Source organism: Ambystoma mexicanum, chromosome 8 (genome assembly GCF_040938575.1).
Source record: "Ambystoma mexicanum isolate Mex_15411 chromosome 8, UKY_AmexF1_1, whole genome shotgun sequence".
Classification (NCBI taxonomy): domain Eukaryota; kingdom Metazoa; phylum Chordata; class Amphibia; order Caudata; family Ambystomatidae; genus Ambystoma; species Ambystoma mexicanum.
Window position 1 is genome coordinate 1,725,672,023 of NC_090929.1, and position 24,902 is coordinate 1,725,696,924.

The 24,902-nt window shown below is 48.4% G+C and overlaps 1 protein-coding gene across 2 annotated transcripts in view; it reads left to right on the forward strand.

The window, feature by feature from the left end:
- LOC138473369 (zinc finger protein 793-like) overlaps positions 1 to 24,902 on the forward strand; it is a 731,413-nt gene that overhangs the window by 35,748 nt on the left and 670,763 nt on the right. For both annotated transcript variants that reach the window (XM_069612056.1, XM_069612057.1), the window contains exon 2: positions 14,144 to 14,258. In XM_069612056.1, the coding sequence (XP_069468157.1) occupies positions 14,144 to 14,258 (115 nt within the window). The remainder of the gene's footprint in view (positions 1 to 14,143; positions 14,259 to 24,902) is intronic.

The following is a 24,902-nucleotide window of genomic DNA, read 5'->3' on the forward strand; positions in this document are numbered from 1 at the left end:
CCCCCTCTACACTGGCCTTTTTCACTCACCCAGATTGTACATCAATACACCCCCTCAAAAATTCAGTTTTTGACCATCCTTGATCTTTGGATTCTCTCTCACAGGTGCCAATCAAGGAGTAACCGATTACTTATTCTTTACCAAGATGTCACATGACTATACATGTCTTTTTGCTTTTATATCCGTTTACGTATAAGCCTGCTTTATGCACAGAAGCTCTCATAAGTGGCTAACGAGAACCATCGAGGCACTATAAATAAGACCCCCCCCCCCACCCTGCAGCTTTCTTCCTGTAAGCAATGTTCTGTTTTTACACAGGATGGATTAGAATAGCTGAGTGGAGAGAGCTTGAGTGTGAGGAACATGGTGTGAGACTAAACTTGGTCGCCCTAACTATAATTTGTCAGAAATAGTGCTCGATATCTAAACCAATCAGTTCCTCTTTAGATCAAATGAATATACTTGTGAGAAATATCACAAGCTGTTTTAACAAGAGATGCACGCCTTAACCTCTACCCCTCCAGCCACATTGTGAAAGTTCATGAAAACACTTGCCCCCAGCGGGTTGACTATACCATACAAGTCTTTTATGATGGATGAGACTGTGCCCCCAGAAGGTCGACAGTACCATACAAGTATTTTATGGTGTATCAGATGGTGCCACAGACTGTTTGCCATGGAAACCTTTGAGGTGTATTTATTGATATAATTTCAACTTGAATAACTCCTAGTAGTGCCCCAATACTCCTTTAGACATGTTTCCAAACACCCGAGCAGGAGCTAAATCCCCCTCTTAATGTCTCTCGGGTCCCATGAGAGGCCATGAGTACCTGTACCCCCATTGCAGTATCAGTAGTTGAGAATTGTCGGTAAGATTGTAAAGTTATGTTAAAAGGGTTTTGTAGAGGGCATCAAATTACCTGAAGGTGTCTGACACTGTAGAGCTCAATAGATTTGATGAACACAAACTGGCAGGAAAGTGAAGTAAGTTTAATCAAAATGCTAGGTTTCGGGGGACTGTTGGGGGGGGGGGGGCATGGACCAAGATGGTAGCGTAAGGAGGCTGCTCCGCATCAGACCGTTGGGCCTGGGCTACCTGCTCTCCCCCCGGTGCATAGCGAGGTGTTGGGAGACATCGCGGAACCCCAAGGACTCAAGAGAGGTTGGCACCCATCGCTGTTCCTTGTCCCGGGTAGGACTGGAGGAATCGAGGAAAGTGGCAGCCTAGCGGGGCAAGTGAGGAGAATCTCAGTGCCCCCCAAACGACAGTGGGGGAGCGCAGTCGTGATGGAGGGCCATAGCTGAGTCCTGGATTGAGTCCGGCGGCAGCCGGTCAAGTGGCACAGCGAGTAGTGCGTGTTAGGTAAGATTTCCACAGGGCTGGTAAATCTTCCTTGCCTGGTTCAACTCCAGAACTTTTTGCTTTTCTAGTGAGATATTTTCCATTAATACCTCAGTGAGTGGGAACCTTTTTCCACACTCACCTGTCTTTAACTCTTTTTATGGGTGTCATTTTTAAGACTCTCCATAGTGTCTTTTTAAAGTTATCATGTCTAAGAACTTATTGGCAATAATTGCCTGTTGTTGCTGGGTTGCCCTAGGGGCTCCCCATTTAACTTTCTTGTGCTAACCTTGAGTGAACTACAGTTCCCAAGGGTAGAAAGGATCTTTGGATCCCTTTTACATTTACTTCTGTGAAACCAGCACACCCCACCTTATGTGGAGTGCTGGGGAGATACAATGTATCCCCTTTCACATTTAAACTGTAACAATTATGTTACAGTGACAAGCTTACCTTTAATGGCTGGTGGCAGTGATACCTTTTACTAATTTGGTGCACCTTTACCGCGTGCTGTAATCACAGCTGCAGTAAAGGCACCTAAGGGTGCTCATTTTTACCAAAATGGCCCCTGTCTTCTTTTTCTGCCATTTTAGTGTTTCTTGTCGTTTCTTGTTCCTTCCCCTGACATCCAGGGCGGGAAAATCCTTTGTTTGAGTTTTGTCTTCGGCGGGAGTCCCCTGGACACCCCGCCCAGGCTCCAGTCAGTCTGAAAGCACAGGAAGTGGGGGAGGGGTCCCAAACTTCCCCCTCCTTTGTCTTAGGTCTTCCTTCAACTGGGCCAAATCCCAGTGGGGGGTTGGCTGTCCTGATTGGACAGCCAAACGCCCCTTTCTTGTAAAATGCGGGGAGAGAATGCAGAGGTTGTGTTGCAGTTCCTGATAAATACTGGAAACCTGGAAGCTGAAGTCATGTCGACCACTGGAACCGAAAACCGAAGAGGATGACGAAGGAAAAGCGGCGGGAATGATTTCCAGCGGCTGGAGAGCCTGCTTTGTAACCGGAGCCTGCTGCAGCCCTTCCTTCCGATCGACCTGGGGTCCCCAAAAACGACGACCCGAACCCAGAGCCTGGTGAGACCCACTAGACTCAAGACGACCTGCATTTTGAGCCATCCCACGGGTTGCTGCGACCTTGCGTTCTTGCAATACCCCAATACCCTGGGACCTCCTGCCACTGTGCGGTGCACGGTCTTCCGAATTCCGAATCTCGCTGAAACTTCGTGGGCATTTTGGTCTATCTCCAGAGACACGAATCGAGTCCAAAAAGTCCCCTCACAAGAGTGCTGGACCTTTTAAACGACGAGAATTCAACCGCGATTTTCTGTCTTCATCTGTGCTCCTTGAAAAGGCGCCAAAACCGCAGAACCGCATTCAGCCGCGAGAGAAATCTTGCCTAGAGCCTTCTTCATCGATCCCTGCTGCAAGTCCCTTCTGAGGTCTTGTGTTCAGTCTCCAGGACAAGGAATCCAGTGACCGGGTATTTGGCTGCAGTCCCTGAAGTTCTCCTGCTGCAATCTCTTCTTCATTGATGAGGTACTGTGTTGGCTTGGGTATATACTTACCTTAAGCCTGTTGGGATTTCTGTGTAGTCCTGGGGTGTTTTCTGTGATTGGGAGGTCCCTCGTCCAGTACACCCAGTCCCACTGCTAGAATCCTGCTGGGGTGTCTTCTGTGAAGCCCCTGGACCCTCTTCTAACCCTAGAAGTAAAGTACTCACTTGTTTGCCCAGTTTTCCTAAGGAAACTCTGACTTTTGCTACTAAAGAACTTATTCTAACACTGCCTGTTGGTCACTAGTCCTAGTGACCCCCCTTCTGCCACTGAGAACACTCATGCTCTAAGGGAAAAGACTTTGAAGGGATTGGGACTTCTGCCTAGAAAAGAAATCAAGTGTTTTTACTTACTTGTAAAGAGTTGGTTGGTAACTGTAATTCTAAGAGTGAACAGTTACAAAAGTTCTTACTGATCCTGGATGTGTGATGCACTATTCTTAAAAGTATGGTTAACATCTTTCCTTCCTTAGCCACTGTTTTGCCAGTCTAAAAGAAAGTAGATGTGAAGGTATTTTACTCTCCTGTGATTAGGTTGTGCCTCTTTACAAAAGTAATGTGTTGGTTTCACCAGATTATTCCTGAAGGGTAATTGTATGAGTGTCCTCCAACTGTTGGTATCACCAGGTTAGTCCTGTTAGGATAACTGTATGAGTGTCCCCTAACTGGGTCTTGCTTCCCCTGACTTGCTGCTAGCCTGTCTTTAATAAGTCTAAATTAGGTTGTTGCCTACCTAGAATATCTATTCAGTAAAGTGTGACATTGGGTTTTACTTTCCCCTTCATTGTGAAGTTAAAGTAAGTGGGTTTTACTTACCTTGTGTTAGCTGTGTGCCATCCAAAACAAGTTACAAGAGTTATTGCTTATCTCAATCTGGGGCTCCCTGATTTCCAAAGCATCTGTAATTGTATATTACATCCATTAGGTTTTGCTCACCTGGTATAACTGTGTGTTATGACAAAAGTAGTGATAGGTTTTTACTGCACCTAGAATAAGTGTTTCACTATTCACCAAAAGTATATTGTCCAGTTGACTGTTTATGTGATTTGTTCCAAGAGTCACTGTACAACTGGAAGGGCCTACTGTCCTTGTATTACCAAAAGTAATCTAAAAGTAACCATTGGTCTTTTACTCCCAAAGAATAGGCTTGACCTATACTAAATGTGTATAACAAGGTTTTGACTTCCCTAGAACTACTGTTAGGTGTTCCAAATAAGGTCTATACTTGGGTCTGTGTACTTTCAAGTATAGTGTTGTGTTATATTGTGATTTCACATAATGTTTCAGTATTTACTTAACCCCTAGATTTATCTGGGCCTACTTGTATTTAAATAAATCCTTTATTTTTATAATACATAGTGTTTCAGTGTTTCTTTGGATCATTTGTATTACAATTTTCACTTGTACTGTATCTACTGCCCTCTCTCCCTCCTAAGATAAGCCTGGCTGCTCTGCCTACGCTACCATGTACTCAGGTGGTACAGTCTTATACTAAGAGTGGAGTCTTGTACTGCCTCAGTTGAATGGTTTTACCAGGCCCTTAACTGGACTTCAGAAAAACTGACCTAACAGTGCGCTCGCTTTGACATCCGTGCAGAGCCTGCTAACGCAGGTTCGAATCCCGGCAGGGCCAAACTCAGCCTTTCATCCTTCCGAGGTCGATAAATGAGCACCACACACCGTAGGTAATGATAAGCAGCGCTCAGATACCTGAGGGTTCGTAGCGCTATATAAATGCCAAATTATTATTATTATTAGTGACACCACGCTGCTCCACGCCGTGTGAACCAAGGTGGAGGCGTGGACCCAGAGGAATTGTGTGAAACCCGAGAGATGCAGGGGCTGACTGTGTCCCACGGAGCATACTATGTGAAGGAGTGCTGACCGGTCACAGAGGAAAGGGGGTGCAGATTGTAGTCTGCTCGCCCCGGCTTGTGGCTCTGTACCATCTGGCCATGCTGGCCCAATGAGGGGAGTGTGAGTGCCCTGAGGTAGTAAGGAGCACTGGGAAGGTCTGCACTGAGCCCACGCTGGAGGTCCCAGAGGACTGGTGATCCACGTGCGGTTGAGGGGGTGGAGGCTGCCCAGGACTGCCTGCAGACCAGAGGAGGAGGGACGGTGAAGCAGACACCGGAAGGTCCTGGACAGAGAGGTGAGGATCCGGCAGTGAAGCAGCCCGCAAGTTATCCCATGTACGGCTAGACTGTCAGAGGCTTGGAGCAGACAGTGTGGCAGAGGGAGGCCCTGGATGGAGACAGGATGAGGAAGGCCCTTCAGTAATTATTATTATTATTATTATTATATACAACCCGGGCCCGAGAGGTGAAATCCCACCTGAAGGGTAGATTGGAGCGCTCTATCCTGCGCAGCAACACACACTGAGATGCCCCCTGGGCGTGTTGCAAGGCGTAGAAGGGCCTCATATAGAGACAGAGGACGGAAAGCTCTGACCACAACCCGGGCCAGAGAGGTGAAATCCCCATGGAAAGACATACATGATGGCATTAACCTCCGTGATGCCATGCGCCGGGCCTAAGTGCATCGAATAGAAGGGTCCCAAGTAGGGACGGCGGATAAAAAGTTCAGGAGCCATTGCAATCCGGGGCAAGGTGAAACCCTCAAAATTCATACTGGAGTACATTAATATTTTCAACCATAAATGGGGGGCGGCTGGGCAGATCGCTGTGTATAAAAAGGCCCCAAGCAGGACAGTAAGCGCTGAGCCGCCGCAGCCTGGGCCCGAGGGGTGAAACCCCCATTGAGGGACAAATCAGAACTAACTGACCCATGCTGATTGTACTGCATAGAGAGGGCCCAGGTGGAGACGGAGGAAAGAGAGCACTGGAATCACTGCAACCCGGGCCCTAGAGGCAGAAATCGCTTCGAGGGCGTAGTGGATGTACAGAGGAGGAGCAGGGTTGCCGCCCCGTGCTGGGATTGCACTGCTGTTGGTGAGCAGGGCAGGTGTATGCCTTCTAGGAGAGTGAGGCGGCCCCACTGTCAGTGGGGAACACCGTTGCTACTGAACAGAGACTGGGGGTCTGACATAGTATTGGAGTCCCAGAAGGAGTGCCGACTAAGGAGTGATGCTACACCCTGACTGGGGATTGCACTTGGAAGCACAGGAAGTGGGGGAACCAGCAACAGAATTGGAGTTTGAAATTCAGTGAGAGGACCTGGGGGATCATACCCGCTCCTGTCCCCCAGGGGCAGGCGCCCAACACCACGTAGAGCCCAGAGATGGATCACAACTGGCTGATAAACCCCACTGTGGTCACCCTGGAGGGGGCCCAAGAGCCACTAGAGCACACTTGAGGGGCCCCAAGCAGGAGTCGTATTGCTGCAACGCTTTCAGAGGCGGTCATGGAGGGATTACGGGAGATACCCACCCCAATCAACACAGGATGGTGGCAGGGTAGGGGGTGCCCGCGCCGGCCCTGACTAGAGAAGACCTAATCTTTGAAGACATTAAGGCAATCCGGACTGACATCCAGGTATCCATTTGTGATCTCAGGGGAAGGGTCGATAAACTTGAAGACAAAATGGAGGGGATTGAGAACAATCGCCTACAGGTGCACCTCCTCGACATGAAATATGAGGTGCTCTTGACAGACCTGGAAGTGAGAGAAGAAACCCTGCTGAAGTTGGATGACCTTGGAAATAGAGAACAACGTAATGACCTGCGCATCTTCTGAGTCAGAGAGCAGAAGGGAGAATCCACAGCGGAGTTGGGACGGAATGTACAAGGACTGATCGACCAATTGTTTGCTCTGGATGGAGGTAAAGCGGTTCAATTGGAAAGAGCCCGTATAGGTGGCAAAGGCCTGAGGTCGATAGTAGTGCGCTTCCTCAGATAGAGAGAACATGGAGGTGTTGGAAAAGGTGCAGCATCTGGGGAGCTTCCAATATGAAGGCATCACAATCGAGGTATTCCAGGACCTTTCAGGACTCGCCCTGAAAAGACAGAGAGATTGTCGCCCCCTCACGCAGTGGCTGACCGAGTAGGGCCTTGGGTATCACTGGTCCTTCCCATTTGCCTTGTCGTTTGAGCGTGGGGAGGTGGACTATCTTGTGACTAGTGACCAGGAGGCACACCAGGAGGAGATACGACTGAGGGCCAGGAAGGAGCGCAGGCCGTGCCCCTGGAACAGCAGAGAATGGAGGGGCCGCAGAGCTCGAAAAAGAAGATGCAGTGTGGCAGGAAATTCAAGAAGCTTAACACCCCCCCTGCAGAAGGGAACTGGAGATTTGTAAAGGAAGAGAGGGGAGTGTAAATTCATAAGGAGATTTGGGATGTTATGCGAATAATGTTAGCAACGGGGGGAGGTGAGGGGGATATTGAAAACAACGGGAGAAGTGGACCATCGTCCCTAGTGGCACACCGTATGGTGGGCGTCTCAAAAAGGGTATGGTTTGTAGCTCAGGAGGAGGGTGGGGGGGGCTTGGGGTTGTGGGTAGGGAAGGCAAAACTAGGGGTTACGTGGAGAGCTCTGTACTATGCAAGGTCGAGTGGTCATGGAGGGGGTTTATGTTTCCAAATGATGCACTCTGAGATAGGGGGCTGGGCTGAGACATTCAAGATGGGGACATTGAATGTTAAGGGCCCAAATTCACCCACCAAACATTCATTGATGGGTAGGGAGATGCAGAATCGTGGTCTCAATGTGTTATTGGTGCAAGAAATGCGCATGGTCCGAGATGAGGAAAAATGCATCTCTGGAGCCATGTCGGGCCGGTCTTCTGGGCCTCAGGGCCTTCCAAGAAAGGAGGGGTGGGGCCTCCTTTTTTACCAGAGACTTAGGGTGGTAGACCCGCTGAAAAGATCGGATGGGAGGGCCCTGGTGATGTCAGGGAGGTATTGAGGGATTACGGTTAACAATTGCCTCGATATACTGCCCAAATGATAGACAAATTCAGATCCTGCAAGAAGCAGATCTGAAGCAGAACCCGCAGACCTGACAAACGTTCCTGTTTTTGGTTTAATGAGGAACTTGTAGCCTTAAGACGCACAAAAAGATCACTTGAACACCTCCATAAGAAAAACAATACCCCAGAATCGGCATTAGCCTTCGCTGAAGCCAACAAAACATATAAGTCAGCAATAATCACCCAAAAAGCCAATGCCTTCAACTTCCGCATTGCTAATGCGTCCTCAGACAACAAAGAACTGTTTACCATCCTTAGAGAGCTTGAAAACCCTTGTCAAACCTCAGCACCTTCCAACGCTAGCAAAGACTGGTGCACCACTATACAAAACGCACTCATCTAAAATCCTCCTACTGCAAAATAAAATCGATAGTAAAAAAACGCTCCTAGCTGACAAAACTCCACCCACCATACCAATGTCCACATCAAATGCCACTACTGGCCCCCCATTTCAATTCACACCAGTGTCTAACAAAGAAGTATTTGACACCATAATGAAACTCAAAGCTTCCAACTGTAAAGAAGACCAATTCCCCTCCCACCTAGTGAAACTCTGTGCCCCCACCCACACACCCATCATCACTGAATTCATCAATGCCTCTTTCCTCACAAACACAGTCCCCACCAGTATCAAAAAAGCTTGGGTGACAGCACTTCTAAAAAAAAAAACCCATCCCTGGACCTGTCAATACCCACTAATTACCGACCTATTACAACGGTCTCATTTCTCCTAAAAAAATTGACAAAATAGCCTACTGCCAAATTCAGAACCATTTGGAACAACATCAACTATTAGGAGATCGCCAGTCAGGATTCCGTCCCAACCATAGCACAGAGACAGCCCTCCTTGATCTGAAGATCCAAATGAATGCCACTAGAGAAGCAGGTAAACTCTGTCTACTGATGCTCCTGGACCTCTCAGCGGCCTTTGATCTGGTTGACCACAATAAACTCTAACACTCTAGCAAACAATTTCAACCTAGCTCAGAACGCTACCAACTGGATCAAATCATTCTTGGCTGATAGGACTTCCAGAGTATCCATCGGCAAAGAATCAGCAGATCCAGTGCCTGTCCCTGCAGGTGTGCCGCAAGGTTCCTGCCTATCCCCCACTCTGTATAATGCCTATACTAAGCTATTATTTGCAGCGTTGGATGCCATGGGTGTCATCTATACTAACTTCGCCGATGACACCCAAATCCTCAATCCTCTCAGGCATTCACGAACAGGACTCCCTCCTGGTTAACCAAATCTACTCACTCATCCAAAACTGGATGGCTAATAATAGCCTTTGTCTCAACGACGACAAAACCGAGCTCCTCATACTAGGCTCCTCCAGCAAAATCAATACCCTTGAGCCCGCTTTCAAATCATTCACCATCGATGGAACCATAATCCCTGTTCTTAAACAAGTCAAGACCCTTGGCGTCTACTTAGATGCAACACTATCCATGTCTAAACAAGTAAGCACATTAGCCTCGTCCACTTCCTACACTTCCAAACTCATCTCCCTCAGCCGTAAATTCTTCTCAGCCAATAACTGTTACTCTAGCCAGAGCACTCATACTGTCTAAGCTAGACTATTGTAATATCCTCTTCCTTGGCACCTCCAAAGCCAACATAGCCAAACTTCAACTCATGCAGAACAAAGCCCTCAGAGCAGCCTTAGTCATCAAAAAATCTGAACATATCTCTAACACCAGAAGAGACCACCACTGGCTCCCAACATTGGAACGCGCTACCCACCCACATCATGAACGAAACTTCCTTCCCTAAATTCAAAAGTTTCTTGAAGACTTGGCGTTTCAATAAGTACTAACTGAACCACAGCACTAATCCGCTCCAATTAACTGTACATATCTGACTGCTTCGCATATTATTGCATATTATTGACTGCTTCGCATATTATTGTATATTATTGACTGCTATTCCTGTGTACCTCTGTGTTCTTTCTAAGATTGCATTCTCCCATTGTCTGTAACTACGCTGTGATACCCCCGGGTCTGGGCGTATAACAAATGTAATAAAATAAGCCATGGGGGAGATACTTGATGGAGCTGAAGGCCCACTCGTGGTGGGGGGTGATTTTAACATGTGGGCAGACATGAAAATTGATCACAGCAGTGGGCAAGTTCTACCGGGATACAGGGAAAGGCAGTCAGAGGGCAGATTTATTGACTATGTCAGATCAGGGGCTAGTGGACATGTGGCGGGAATATCATCCGGCAGAGAGGGGTTTTACCTTCTATTCTCCTGTCCACGGATCCCGGGCGAGGATTGTCTATTGGGGCATACACCAGCAGCATGCCGGTAGGGTCATTTCGAGTGACCGCTCTCCGATCAGCTGGTCAGACCATGATATGGTTGAGATGGGAATAACCCTGACAGGTTTGAGACCCCGGGAGCCCCTCTGGCAGTGCAACAATGCCCTTCTGAGAGACGTGGTCTTTGTAGAGGAAATGAAAGCAGCGATTTGAGTTTTAATGATGCGGGGAGGTGGAAAAGGGGGTGATGGGGGCGGGCATGGGGGGGGATGCGGCTAAAGCGACATGGAGGGGCCTCCTCATTCGAGAGGGTGCCTCCAAGAAGAGATTAGAACCCTGTTAGCCGGAAAGCTCAGGGGAGAGATACGTCACCTAGAAAGCGTGGAGGGTAAGGGGGGAAGGGGAGAGGGAGGAAGACCTTAAGTTGGCAAGGGATAAGCGCCGGGAACTGAGAGACCTAGAGATGGGCAAGGTGCTAGCTAGCCTGCAGTTCCTGAAACAAAAAGGGGAATAAGGCGGAGGCGCTGCTGGCGACCAGGCTTCGGGGCCAACGGGCAGAACCATGGGTATCGGGGGGGGTTAGGGCCGCAGGAGGGCTGTTACGCTCCCTAACAGGTGAGATATTCGCAAGAATTCTACGAGCGCCACTATGGGAGCGACAGAGGGGATTGGGAGGGGGAGAGGAAGATTTGGACCAATATTTGGCAGGAGTATCCCTGTCGTGCCTCTGAAGTAGTGAACGCACTGAACTGGAAGGGCAAATGACCCAAGAGGAAGTTCTCAAGGCAATTGGTAGGCTTACATTGGGAAAGCCCCCCGGGGGAAGACTGGTACACAGCAGGGTTTTATAAGGCCTTTGCCGGGCCCCTCTCACGGCACCTGGCTGATGTATTTAATAACATTATGGCCACAGGGAAGGCCCCTCCTTCCTTTAGGAGGGCATTAATAACCAGTATACCAAAGGCAGGTAGGGATCCGGAGAGTTGTAAGTCGTAGGGCCCCATCTCCTTAATGTGGATGCAAGCAGAGTGATTGCCACCCGAATGGAGGGTCTCAGGCTGAAATTGATTCACTCAGACCAAGTGGGGTTTATTCAAGGTCGGCACGGGGCAAACACCCTGCGCAAAACGCTACATCTAAATGGGGGCTGCAGCGAGGAGGGAAAGGAACCCAGTGTTGGTAGCTCTAGATGCTGACAAGGACTTTAGATCGGGTGGACTGGAGCTTTTTCTATGGTTTATTACAGAAGTTCGGGTTCGGTGAAGGGATACAGAGAGGGATTCGAGCACTCTACACAGCCCCTATGGCCCGGGTCACAGTCAATGGGCGTTTGTCGAGGTCCTTCACACTGCAAAGAGGGACGAGGCAGGGTTGTAACAGCCCCCCCCTGCTGTTTGCGTTAACAATGGAAGTGTTAACTGAGCGTTTGAGGATGGCTCCACAGGTTGAGGGTATTAAGGTGGGCGGCAGAGAATTCAAATTGGGACTCCACACGATGATGTAATGTTACACCTGGTCAACCCCAATGGGTCTGTCCCTGGAGCCCTGGCAATAGAGTAGTACGGGAGGTATTTGGGCTTCAGGGTTAATACAGGAAAGTCGGTGTTGTTTCCCTTCGCAGCAGACAGTTTCAGAGCTGTGGAGGTGCATAGGCCCCTGGGATTGCAGATCCAGTCGGAGGGTGTTACATATCTAGGTGTCAATATTGTTAGACCGGAAGAGGACCTGGGCTTAGCTAATTACCCACCCCTCTTTGATAGTGTTTGCTGAGATGTCCACCTGGGGGAAGAGGCAGCAGTCATGGATGTGGAGACTCAACGCAATAAAGATGAACCTCCTCCCAAGGGTGTTATATTTGTTTCAAATGTTGCCAGTTCATGCCCCAGAGGCCCTGTTGAAGGAGGCCAAGATGTGCATCCTGAAGTTCCTTTGGCAAGGTCAGAAATGCCAGGTGAGATATGGGACGTTAATATTGCTGAAGGACTGGGCAGGCGGGGGGACTTGTTGCTGTATTATAGGGCCGTGCAGCTCAGGGCATTGGTTCCACACTTGTGGGAAGATGCGGGGAAGCAGTGGGTATATTTGGAGAATCTGTATTTACTCCCAGCTATGGTTGGTGAATGGCTCTGGCTCCCTAGGGGTAGACTCCCAAAGTGAATTCGAGATCTGATTCTCGGGGTGCACTGGGAGATGTTGGGCAAGGGGGGGGGTGGGGATAGAGAAGCAATTACCACATGGCCCTCACCGATGAGCAATATTTGGGCCCCACCGGTACATGATATTATTTCAGAGGTTGAACGATACCAGTCATGGTTTGAAGGAGGGCTAGCCAGGGTAGGTCCGCTATGGAAAGGAGGGGAATTCATCCGTATTCAGGAATTGAAAGAGGGCTGGGGGCAGGCAAACTATCCGTATTATTGTACCTTAGACTAAAAGGAATATATATGGCAGAAAGGTGGAAGGAGAGTATTCAGAGGGAGCTTACGCCCATCAAAGGTTCTGGACGGGCATACCGAAATGAGGGGCCTCTTATCACGCCTGTACGGGGCCCTTCTGTGACAGAAGGCGGGGGTGATGCAGGGACTCCGGGCAAGATGGGAAAGGGACATGGGGATGGAGTTTGGGGGTGCGGAGGGGTACCTCTGGCAATTGATGTGTAGGAGGGCGTTTAAGACGTCCATATCGTGCCAGTACAAGTTACATGCCGTGAAGTTGTTACATCACTGGAATTATGACCCAACGCGCGTGTCTAAGATGTTCCCCACAGTGAACCCCCAGTGTTGGCATGAATGTGGTGCTAAGGCAGACTACTGGCACATGTGGTGGGACTGCCCTAAGGTGGAGATGTATTGGACGGAGATCTTGGGCTAGATTAAGGACGCAGGAGGAGGGGAGTGCAGGCTTGATCGAATGCTGGTGTTGTTTGGACTGGAGAGGTGGGGGGGGGGGAATCAGTGGCACGTCCTCTCACCACTGGTGCACTTTCTCCTCCTGGCTGCGCGGGCTTGCCCTGCTAGGCACTGGAAAAGGATGGCCCTTCCTACCGTAAAGGAGAGGTCAAACACAGCGAAACACATATTTAATGGAAAAGATCACTGCGGCGAACCATGGAGGGAGCGCATCCATGGAAATGGACTGGCTTCAATTTTGCAATGTATTTGGGTGAGGTGGAGGAGGGCAGATGGTTTACAAAGAAGGATCCGGCCCGGCCCGGATAGACCTCGAGCTGTGGGAGTGCACCATGGAGTATGACATGCTGTGAGCTGTGTGTGAAGGGACCACTCGAACATATGTGCACAGATTGTACTACCCCGTTGCCGAAGAAGAGTTTAACTGAAGGGGAGGGGTCTGAGGGAGGAGGGGGATACAATGGTGGGGGGTGTGAGACATGTTACTGGGAATGTTTATAGAGTGTACTTCCCTCATGTTTGGTGTTCAGTACTTGACAGAGTTTAAAATCAATACATTTAAATTTACAAAAAAAAGCTAGGTTTTAAGATATATCCGAAAGAGAATCTGATTAAGTTGTCTACGGAGTGACACTGGGAGCGAGTTCCAGATTCTATGCATTTGATCCAGGAAGATGTGGCCACCCTGCCTTTCCGGTATCTTCGAATATTACATTTCTTGTCCTGGCTGGATCTTTGTGACCTAGAAGGTGCAAAGACTACAGTTCGAGGCCAAGGTTGTGGCATTAGGATGATGAAAGCTTTTGTGGATAAGGAACATGGTTTTAAAGATAGTCTGCTTCCTTACAGGAAGTCCATGCAGGGAGCGTAGTGCTGGACTAACATGATCGTGTTTGAGTTTCAGATGGTTCAGGCAGCAGTATTCTGTATTCTCTGTAAACGTGTTACTAAATATTTCGGAAGTCCTAAGTAGTCCAAATGTGTTTGTTACTAGGACCTGTTGTGAGAATGAGAGGAAAGGGGTCATGTGCTTCGTTTTCCTTAACATGACGAAGCAGGGTTTGGGTACTAATGCAATTTGATTGTTATTGGACCACGTTTCTTTACAAGAAACATCTGCTCAAGTGATGAGAATGTTTTCTTCCAATGTACAGGTTACGTTTCAAGATGCCCTTTTCTGTGACGAGGAGTGGAAGCTTCTACAGGACTGGCAGAAGGAACTCTACAAGAGCGTGATGAAGGAAATCCACCAAGCGCTGATCTCACTCGGTAACTTTAACTCTTGTCTTCGTCTATAGGTTTTACACATTGTAAGGGTGCCTTGTGTGTTACTGTGGGATTCACAGAATTGATTTGCTATTTTTGTCTTTTAAACAATGGTATGTTTACAGTTCTAGTGCCACGTAGGATTTTGGGGTGGGAGATTTCTGCATCGTAGCTGGTATTTTTGTTGTAACACATACTGTCCCCATGCCCTGTAATGGCCACATGATACATGCTTCATACTTGTAGCCCTTGTGTGGCCATGGTCATGCTCTCTCAAGACTTGTATATTGTGGCAGGTCAGAAGAAGGCAGCAGACTCTTGTAAGACATTTCGAGTGTGCATTTATTTAAAAAAAGGATGATGCCCTTCGTCGGTCATCGGTGAATGTCTTAAAATATTTCCACTGTCCAAACTAGCTTGAACTGACCCTCCCGCCATCTTAACAACTAAAGACAGAAGAATGACTCCCTTTCCTACGTTTTGCTTTTTGCAAACCTCTATTCAATAGCTGATTTTTTTAAATGGTCTCTTGTGAGTTCCTTGATAATTTCATACTGTTCTCTCAGTACTCACTTGTGCTTTTTGTTTCTTCTCAAATTGGAGTCTCCTTGACTCTAGACTGATATGTTCTCCCTTGTGAATGGTTTCTGTTTGTTTATCACTCTCCTCTTTTGGTTTTCTACAAAGAGTTATTCTTTCCTTTTCCCAGGGTACGGTTATCCAAACTTTCTGATTCCTTTCTACCTAGTTCACGACCTTTGTTCTCTGTACTGTATTTGTCTTTTGACATATTTATCAGTTTATCCTTCTCAGGCTTTTCCCTTATAGCTGCGCTCTCTTTCTTAATGATACTTTCTTTACTTTGTGACTGCAAGTATTTTATTTTTAAATGTCTTTATTGAGCAAAGAGTAACAATGCATCACCACCAGCACATGTGCAGTAATTGCAAATACAGCGTTGTTCATTCTAGGCATTTTTGTAATAACAGAACCTCACACAGGAAGGAGAGAAAAACAAGGGAGGAACGGAAGAGATAACACAAACTTTCCATACATAAAACCAGCTCGGGGCACAGGATAAAATCGGGTCGCGTGATCGCTAGGAGGTATCTTGTGTTGGGGGCTGCAGAGTGACTGAGCGTGGATCGTGCAGCTAAGCGTGGGTGAGGGATGGGAATCATTGTTACTCCCAAGTAGGTACACAGCGCTACGATTGGTCGGGCAGCTTATGGAGGTTTACCGTCTGATGGATGGAACACATTGTGAGCCAGGGATTTCCAGGCTACGGAAGTGTCAGCGAGGTCGCCCTCCTATGAATACAGTGCCATAGCCCATGCTCTTGCTTCGGCTTTGCACCAGGTTTCAAAGCAATTTAGCCACAGTTTAAACTGGGTGCCTCTTGGGGATTTCCAGGACATGGCAATTCTCTTCTTTGCAAGTAAACATGCTAGAGCCATAAGTTTAATTACATGCTTATATTTGCCCTGCGTAGAATATGTTCCCAGCAGACACTCCATCGGGGAACAGTCATATCTGGCAACCCCAGCCACCTTGCAAGTCTGTTCAGTACAGTGCCAGAAAGACTGCCCCTTTACGCATTTCATATGCATTAAGTTTGCGTCGTCCTGTTGGCACAAGGGACGGGTAGATGGTGTGTTTTTGTTAAATATGGCGACCATGCTGGGGCTCATATAAGTGTGGTGGGGCGTTAATCTGCAGTAGCCTGAACCTAGTGTTGCGGGATATGTTTTTAGGAAAACCAAGCCCCCGTTCCAACCTCTTGTCACCTATATCAGTTTCCCATCTTAGTTTCAGACCGAAGTTTCTATTGCTAGTGCTCTAAAGTCGGTAACCATATAATCTAGCCACCGGTCTCCAGCCATCCTCCAACATGTAAACCAGGGCCAAGAATGTTGATTCCTTTGGTTCCTCAGGCCACCCGCTCCACCTATGACTCTCCAACCCCTTCACTTTCATGTACCTGCGGAATTGTCCCTTAGTTAAGCCCACCTGCTGTGTCAGATCTACCAAATCTCTGAATCTACCATTATCATTCAAATCTCCCCAAGTGTATATGCCATATTGCTCCCATCATCTGGAGTTGCTCAAGTCCTCCCTGGTCGCACACGTTGGTGGAGTTGGGGCGGGACGTCCCGAGCACCCTCAAGAGTCCTACACCAGGTGTGTCTACCTATCCTGACAAGTGAAGGTAGGGAGCGCATGCAATCTTCCGAAAGCCACAGTATTGCTTTGAGTTTGGCTGGTGCCACTAAGTGTTGCAGCAGTGCTGATTCTGAGGTAGGCCCATCGGATAGCCATTTTGTGACAAAGCTCAGTTGGGGGGGGCTAGGTAATGCAGCTCAAGCCTTGGTTACTGCGCACCCCCATCTTTATAGGGCAGGTTCAACACAGCCAGGGATGGTCTACGACGGCCCGAGCCACAAAGAAAGTCTCTAATCAATGTTTCCAAAAGGCGAAAAAAGGCTACCTTCTATATAGCAATAAAGGAACCTAGGGAGGACAATCCTTTGTATGGCAATCCTACCCATGGGCGAGAGTGGTAACCGAGACCAGAAGGACATGGAGTTCTTGAGGCCTCCTGCCACGTTAAGTTTGTTATGTTCCTGTGTTTCCCTCCCCCCCCCCCCAACCCTGGTATATGCGTAATCTGGATGCCCAAGTATCTAAAGGAGTATATCTCCCAAAGAAGGCCCAGGTCAGGTAGAGCAGCCATGGCCACCCCCAGGTCCGCCTACTGAAGGAGATCCCAGATAATTCCTCAAACCTATCCAGCACATCTCTCCCCCCGCCTCGCCCCCTTCATGCACTTTTCCCCTTTCCCATGCACTTGCATGTTCTCGGTGTCACTGGGCCTAGTAAGATCAATGTTTTGTTCTCCCCTGTTCCCCCTCCCTTGCCTTGTTGCACTCTGAAACACTTGTGTACGAGCGCGATATAAATAAACTATCATATCATCTAGGATCATGGGGAGATTGTGATGCGGCTCACACAGGTAGAGGAGTGCGTCATCTACTCTACGTAAAGTGATACCAAGTGTCTGGACCCACCGATCAGAATACTTGCGTTCAGGTATTCCTGCTGCAGAAACGCCACCAGTGGTTCCATGGCTAATATATATTGCATGCGCAAAAGTGAGCAAACTTGACGGGTGCCCCGGCATATGTTCCACACTCCGAATCTGGTGGCCTGATTTCACTCGTGCTGTTGGTGAGGTGTATAACAACACCACCCATCGGATGAAACTTTCCCTTAATCCAAAGCTCTGCAATGAAGCCAGCAGCCACTCCCAGTATACCGAGTCGAAAGCCTTGATGGCGTCCAATGACACCACTATGTAGGGCTCTTCTCAAGCATTTGTTTGGTCGGTAATGTGCTGGAGTGTGCAGAGGTTCAGGGTGGTGTTGCGGCCTGGTACAAAACTAGTTTGGTCCATGTGTATCAGGTAGGAGATGTGCGTACGGAGGACTCGTTGCCAGGACCATTGAAAGTATCTTGATATCGTAATTTAGCATGGCAAGAAGGCATTCTGAGTCGCACCTGTACATCGGTTTCCCTGGTTTGGGAATGGATGTCACCAGAGTTTCCCCTCATGCTGGCCGGTAGTATGCCCTTCCTATATGCTTCCTCAAGGAACCTTCACGAGTATTGGGGCATGGGTAGGGCCATATGCTTTTTTAGAACTCTGGGGGAGAATCCATAGTTACCAGGTGTCTTATAAGTAGCAAGGAAAGCAATAGCCTCCTATTTCTTTCATAGTGATGAGTCTATATAGGGAGGTTCGCTGGTCGGGGCAAGCTTTGGGAGCTGAATCAGCGAAAGAGCTTCCGATATGTCTTTCTGAGGAACTAGGTAGTCATGGCTGTATAGTTGCGCGTAATAGTAGTGAAGATGTCATTAATCATCTGTTTGGATCTCCACGGTGCCCCACATACGTCCAGGAGCAGTGTGGTCGGGGATCTGGGGTGCTCGCATTTACAGAGCCACGCCCATAGTCTCCCAGGTTTGTCTCCCTGTGTATGGGCTCGAGCCGCCTTTATGGCTTAGTCTAATTTAGCTAGCCTCCCCCATGCCTCATGAGACAGAGAGCGGATTTCAGCCAGTCAATTTTCGGTCGCTCAGCAGTTTGCACCGTGGGTTTCTAGTGTTCTAATCTCCTCCTAAGTGGCTTCTAGTTCCTCCCGTAGTTTCCGGCGAATGCCCCCGGCACTCTCTATGACCTCCCCCCTTTCTACTTTCATTGTTTCCCAGAAGGTGACCAGCTATCTACACTCAGGACATTGCAGTCGATAAAGCTGGTCAATGATTTTAACAGCCCTCTCCTAAAGGGCTCATCAGTCAGCATGCTAGTAGGCAGGCATCATGTCGGGATAGGGGGTCGAGGGGTGGTGTGTTTGCACCCCACCATAAGGGGAGAGTGATCCGAGACAGTGCGGGCCAAGTATTCTGCATTGTGGAATTCAATTAAATGTCCTAACACAGTAAAAAGATAGTCGATTCCAGTGTGCAGTTTGTGGGGAGGAGAATAGTAGGAGTACTAATGGTACTAGTACTAGCTTCCGGATCCAGATCCCGCCAGACCTCTACCAAGTCTAGGTCAGTTGAATTGGTATTTAATGCAGCGGTAGCTGGGGAAGAGTGGTTGCAGGGGGTAAAGGATCGGTCAAGCTTTATATCTCTCACACAGTTAAAATCGCCACCCCACAAGATGAAGCCCTCCCGCCTGGGTGCAGTAAGGGTGCAGAGCTTGCGTACATGAGACGTGATTGTGTGGTTTGGTAAATATGCATTGATAATACAGATTTCTCTATGGTGGAGGTAACCCCGCACGATAGGTATCTCTCCTCCACATCCCTTTCCACCTCCAGCAGTTGGAAGGGCAGCGATCCGCTAATCCAAGTCAGCACACCCCTAGCGAACTTAGAGTATTTTGTTCCATAGCCAGTTCTGCCTTATCGATTTAGGAGTGCCTCCTATTCCGCAGCTAGTAAGTGAGTCTCTTGCAATAGAGCAATGGAAATCTTCTTGTGTTGCAAGTAGGATTTTATCTCAACAAGAAAGAAAGGATACTGGTATGTGTTGGGTTGGCTACTGTGAAGTCTAAATAAATTGGAAAGGTTCACCTGGTCTCAACCCATATAGTCTTGATAATTTATCAAAATTTACATGCACAGAAGGTGTGCTGGAAACCTCCACAATAATGGAACAAAAAAAGGTTTTTTAGAAAAGAAACTTTTATATCACAACTTAGTGCATATAATAAAAACCAACTTGGAGGTACATATATAATTGAAGACATAAATACAAATCTTCCATTTGTGGAAATAAAGAATGACAATTTTAACACAAAGGGAAAAAAAGGAGAAGGATTAGTGCATCAAAAAGAAAGCATACATAAAAATACATACGACAATTTTCCTATTAGCAAAACAACAGTTATTTATCACTAGAGTATTGGAATAGATCAAATAGCAAAACATTAGAGTAAATATAGTGATAAGTACCATACTGTCTCTATTTGAAATTATAGAAACTCAAAAATGAATATTCTTCAGTGTTTTGAATCAATCCCCAAGGACTCAGGGATGAGAATGGGGTCTGCCAACGCTTTGGGGGGAGTCAAAAAGCAAAAAATTAGATACATGTTTAACAGAAAGGACATGGTCCCATTAATGGATACATGTCACATAGGCAAAAAAAGAGAGAGATCCTGGTGTCCACAGGTGATGCTGTGAAGGACCTGTAATTCCCCTCTGATAGAAGAAAAGCGTTTCGGCGGAACAGGATTGGATAAAGACAAGAAGAAAGTGTTTTTCATATCCAAGGATTGTCCTCCGCCTTCATCAGGGCAGTGTTTGGCAAGACCCTGTAGGATTGGAAAGAGGGGGGGGAAAAACTGGAGTGAATCTGAAAGACAAATTGCGATTGAAACTTGAGAATGGATCAACCATGGAGGCGGGACAGTACAGGATGCCTGTTACATGTAAAGCGTAAAGCACAAATGCAAAAACAGACAACGATAATAGTCGAGTCTGTAGATGTATCTCATGGCCACAAACTCATTAATCCTCACACGGAGTCGGGGAGAACTCGGAAGTAATTCCGATGCGTCTCCCCCCGGGGAGGGGGCAGAGAATATAAATTGTGGCCTTGGGTCCCCTTTGGAGGAGTGATGCATGGGTCCCTGTGTGTCACCCACCCGCCGGAGGGAGCCGGGGGTGCAACAGGACCGGGCAGGAATGGCTGAATAATGAGGAAAAATGCTTACTTGAAAAGGGCTGCTGTCTAAGTGAGCCAATGGACGTGGGGTACTGATGGCTGGTGTCGCAGAGTCCGACCGTCTGATGAAGTGTATGAGGGTCCAGAAGGTGATTCGCGTACAACAAAGGCAGAAAAGAGGGACCTGTAATTGGTAGGAGACCATAATTAGATGCCGTGGTGAGAGAACTCATCAGTAGGCAAGTGCACAATGACTCGGAGAAATATCCGGTCGGACCAGGAGCAAACGGAGAGATTACCTGGTTCGCATATGTGTCCTTGGTCCGAAGGTAGTAAAAGAGAGACCGGAAACCATCAAGTGGAAAAAGGCTGAAAAAACATCTCGGTCGACTTCCCAATGTTAATGAGTGCCACCGGGACACGGACAGTCGGATGTGGGCCCTAGGTGAGAAGAGAACAGAGGATCAGGCCCAATCAAACGGTGCCGGCCAAGATGAGTGGCAGGTGGGTGTGGGTGGGGGCTAGCCAATGTTGGTGTGCCGCTGTCTGCCTACTGGATGTGGATTGGAGGCACATGGGAGCTGGAGGTGTGGCTCGCATGGGGCCCAATAGAGTGGTGCCAACCCAAATGATGGGCAGATGAGTCAAAGATCCGGCTAACCAATGGTCGTATGAGGTCGTATGAGGGGGGCGGGGAAAAGTATCCCCGCTTCGTCTTCGTTACAGTAAAGAGACGTGTGCGCCTGATGGGCGAGTGATTGCCGGAATTCTGCGGAGTACGTCTTATGAGGACGAAAAAGTCAGGATGGCAGTTGTTGCAGGTAAAAACCATGGAGAGCAACAAACAATGCAGTGTTTGTGTCCTTAGTGGTGTGGATCTATCGGGAGATCGGATGTGTCCCGGTCTTGAGGCTCTGGTGAGGATGTGAGCAAGTAGGATTTTACCTGGTTTCTGCGAAGGTAGGAGCTCGGACAACGCACATTCCAGGTCTATATTCGAACTATGGCCATGGTGTTGTTCCGTGTTGGTCATGTCCAACGGGTCCATGAGGGCCCTTCAGTCATTTGGGGCGATCTTCACGCCCAGTCCCAGACCCTGCCAAGCAGGAGGTCTAAGAGGTTGGTTTTCAATGCAAGGAGCGTCATTACGGACAGTGAGTAGTAGCCTCCATATCATCTGCCCGTCACACCAATCACTTATCCTTATTAGCCGTAACATATGGATTTAACAAAAATGTAACCTAAACAACGCAACATTGCCCAACAAACCCACGTCGTTCAGGCATTCTGGTATTTTCAAGGCCTAGGGCAGCTTTTTTGTACCAGCAACAGGCCGGGACCCAGCGTCAACTTGTGAGCGGGTGACTAAGACGAACAGTGGGTAACTGGATTTCGCCCCCACTCTTCAGAAAAGGACATTAGTGGTGGTTTCTAGTCTGATGCCCAGCAACTGTGCTCGGGGGCAACCGGTAAAGTGGACCAGGAGACACATCCTGGTCATTTAGGCATCTGGACAGCAGTGCTTGTGTGTTCGGCGTAAATTCCACTCCCCGTGTGGGGGTGTCCCGTTTCCATGAGGGGCCACTGCCGTAGCAGGTTGTTGAAAGATGTAGTGGAGCCCTGCAAATCCATCGCATTTTCAGGGATAAGGGTCACCTTGTGCTCCCTCCACATGTTAGCAGCTTCAGGGCTGTCCACAAAATACAATTTGCCATCCATTGTGGAGTATCTTCAGTGTAGCGGGATAAATGAGCATATATTTAAGCCCCAGTTGCCAGAACCTCTCTTTGATGGGCACAAATGTGTTTCTAGCCCTCTGAACGATGGGCGTATAATTTAAGTAAATTGTGATTTTAGAGTTATCATGTAGTATCTCACACCCTTCCCTGGAGAATCTCTGGATTACCTCCCTGTCACTGAAAATAAGGTCCTTCGCTATAAGCGGTCTGGGGTTTGGATCCTGGGGGTGGCCTCTTCTGGAGGGATTGGTGAGCTCTTTCAATTGCAAAACCCTGTGACAGCTTACCCTGACCAACCTCTTGCAGTAGTAGGTTTTCAGGTTGGGTCCAACCCTTCGGTTCCTTCCGGCACTCCCATCATGCGTATGTTATTCCTGCGTGATCGGCCCTCTGCATCCTCAGCATGCATCTGGCGTGGCGTTTTGTCTCTCCAGTTCTTTTGACTCTCACCTCTAGATCTTTAGCAGTAGAAACAGTGGCATTTAATGTGAATTTAGCAGTCGTAACCCGCTCCGACAACTGTCAGACATCGTGTTGTCTGAGTAATTGTACGTCCACTTTCACCTTGTCTATCTTATTCTTCTGGGAGGTTCACAAAGAGGCAATCGCAGCCAGTATTTGGTTATCCTGTGAGTCGCGGGTGGAAGCCGGCGATGTTGCCTGTTTAATGCTTGTCTCTCGGGGTGCCCAGTATGGTTCATCTAGCAAACGATTCCATGATGTTGGCTTTCCCCTTGTATTTTGTAGGCAACATCATTGGAGGGTAATTACAGTGGCAGCGTGCTGTTGAGGGCGCCAAGTTGAGTAGCTGAGAAAACGCAGGGTTCAGCGGTCGCTACACTCCACTAGTCTCTATGGTGTAGGTTCAGTTGCTGGGGGAGTCTCACTTAGACCAGGCGGAGAAGGTCAGCAATGGGGTCTCCAGATAGCCTTGGCAAGGTAAGAAAGAGGAGGGTGCAGCATGACTGTGTTAAGTGGTGCGTGTAAATGCCCCAGGTGCAGGTAAAGGCTGTGTAAGTAGGCAAAGCACCACCACCGCCGCAGATGCAGCCAGTTCAGGCCAGCGGGCATTGGTGAACCTGGGGGCTTCTTGTTCGGGATTCTGCCGCTGAATTGCCGGGAAGTGTCTGCTGCAAGTCCAATTGCAGGATCAAGGTCCTTTGTGAGCGGAAGATGCAGCAGGCTCCAGTCTGGCCCACCCGAACAAGCGCATGGGTGCAGCTGTCGTACCTGAGGCACTGGTCTTAGGCAATGCTTTGTGTTGGTGTGGTCACAGCTCTTGGCTCGGCGCCAGTCGTCTTCAAAGCAGCTCCTCATCCATGTGCGTGCAGAGGGGCTCAATGCAGTCCCGCGGAGTTGTGCAGTAGCCCGCCAACTACTGGGCATAAGGTGCTTACCAGATTAATGCGACTGCTCTGTGTCCTCACTTCTATTCTGCTCCACCAGGGGGGACGTGCATGGCCGTCCTCGCACCTTGCATTTGTGCGCATCGGCTGCTGGTTCTGCAGGAGCTTGGCAGGCAGCCCCTCAGCAGGACGGGCTCGGTACATAGCCCTCAGATCATCAGGAGGTCAGTTTATTGTAGGTAGTGCTGTGCGTTCACGCAGGCGAACACGCCTTTGTTGCTCAGCCTCGAGGGAGCTCGCCTTTGTTGCTTTGCTTCGAGGGAGCCGCCATCTTGGTTGGTAGGGGGTGCCTCGCATTAACGTGGATTTCTCTGCTGTGCCCGCTTCAATTCGGGTTGGGCGCAGGGTAATCAAGTAAGCGCTGGTTTCCCCAACTTAGAACGGTGTCTGTACTGCGGTTTCACGCAGCTTTACTAACCGCTTTTAGGATCACGCCAGGATCTCAGTGGGAGTTCTGGGCAGCTACAATGTTACTGCTTGAGCTCGGGCCACGCCTCCCTTGACTGTGATGAGTAGGAGTAATCTTATAGCGATTATCATCCACTTCTCTCACTTTAGTGTTATACTCTTAGTATCTTGACTGGGATCAGTATGAATACCCCAATAATGATTCTCAATCACTTCTCCTTGTTCTCACTGTTATAGCCTCATCATCTTGACAGGAAAGAGTATGACTATCCCTTGCTTTCACTGTTATAGCCTCATCATCTTGACATGGAAGAGTATGACTATCCCTTGCTTTCACTGTTCTAGCCTCATCATCTTGACAGGGAAGAGTATGACTATCCCTTGCTTTCACTGTTATAGCCTCATCATCTTGACATGGAAGAGTATGACTATCCCTTGCTTTCACTGTTCTAGCCTCATCATCTTGACAGGGAAGAGTATGACTATCCCTTGCTTTCACTGTTATAGCCTCATCATCTTGACAGGGAAGAGTATGACTATCCCTTGCTTTCACTGTTATTGCCTCGTCATCTTGACAGGGAAGAGTATGACTATCCCTTGCTTTCACTGTTCTAGCCTCATCATCTTGACAGGGAAGAGTATGACTATCCCTTGCTTTCACTGTTATAGCCTCATCATCTTGACATGGAAGAGTATGACTATCCCTTGCTTTCACTGTTCTAGCCTCATCATCTTGACAGGGAAGAGTATGACTATCCCTTGCTTTCACTGTTATAGCCTCATCATCTTGAAAGGGAAGAGTATGACTATCCCTTGCTTTCACTGTTATAGCCTCATCATCTTGACAGGGAAGAGTA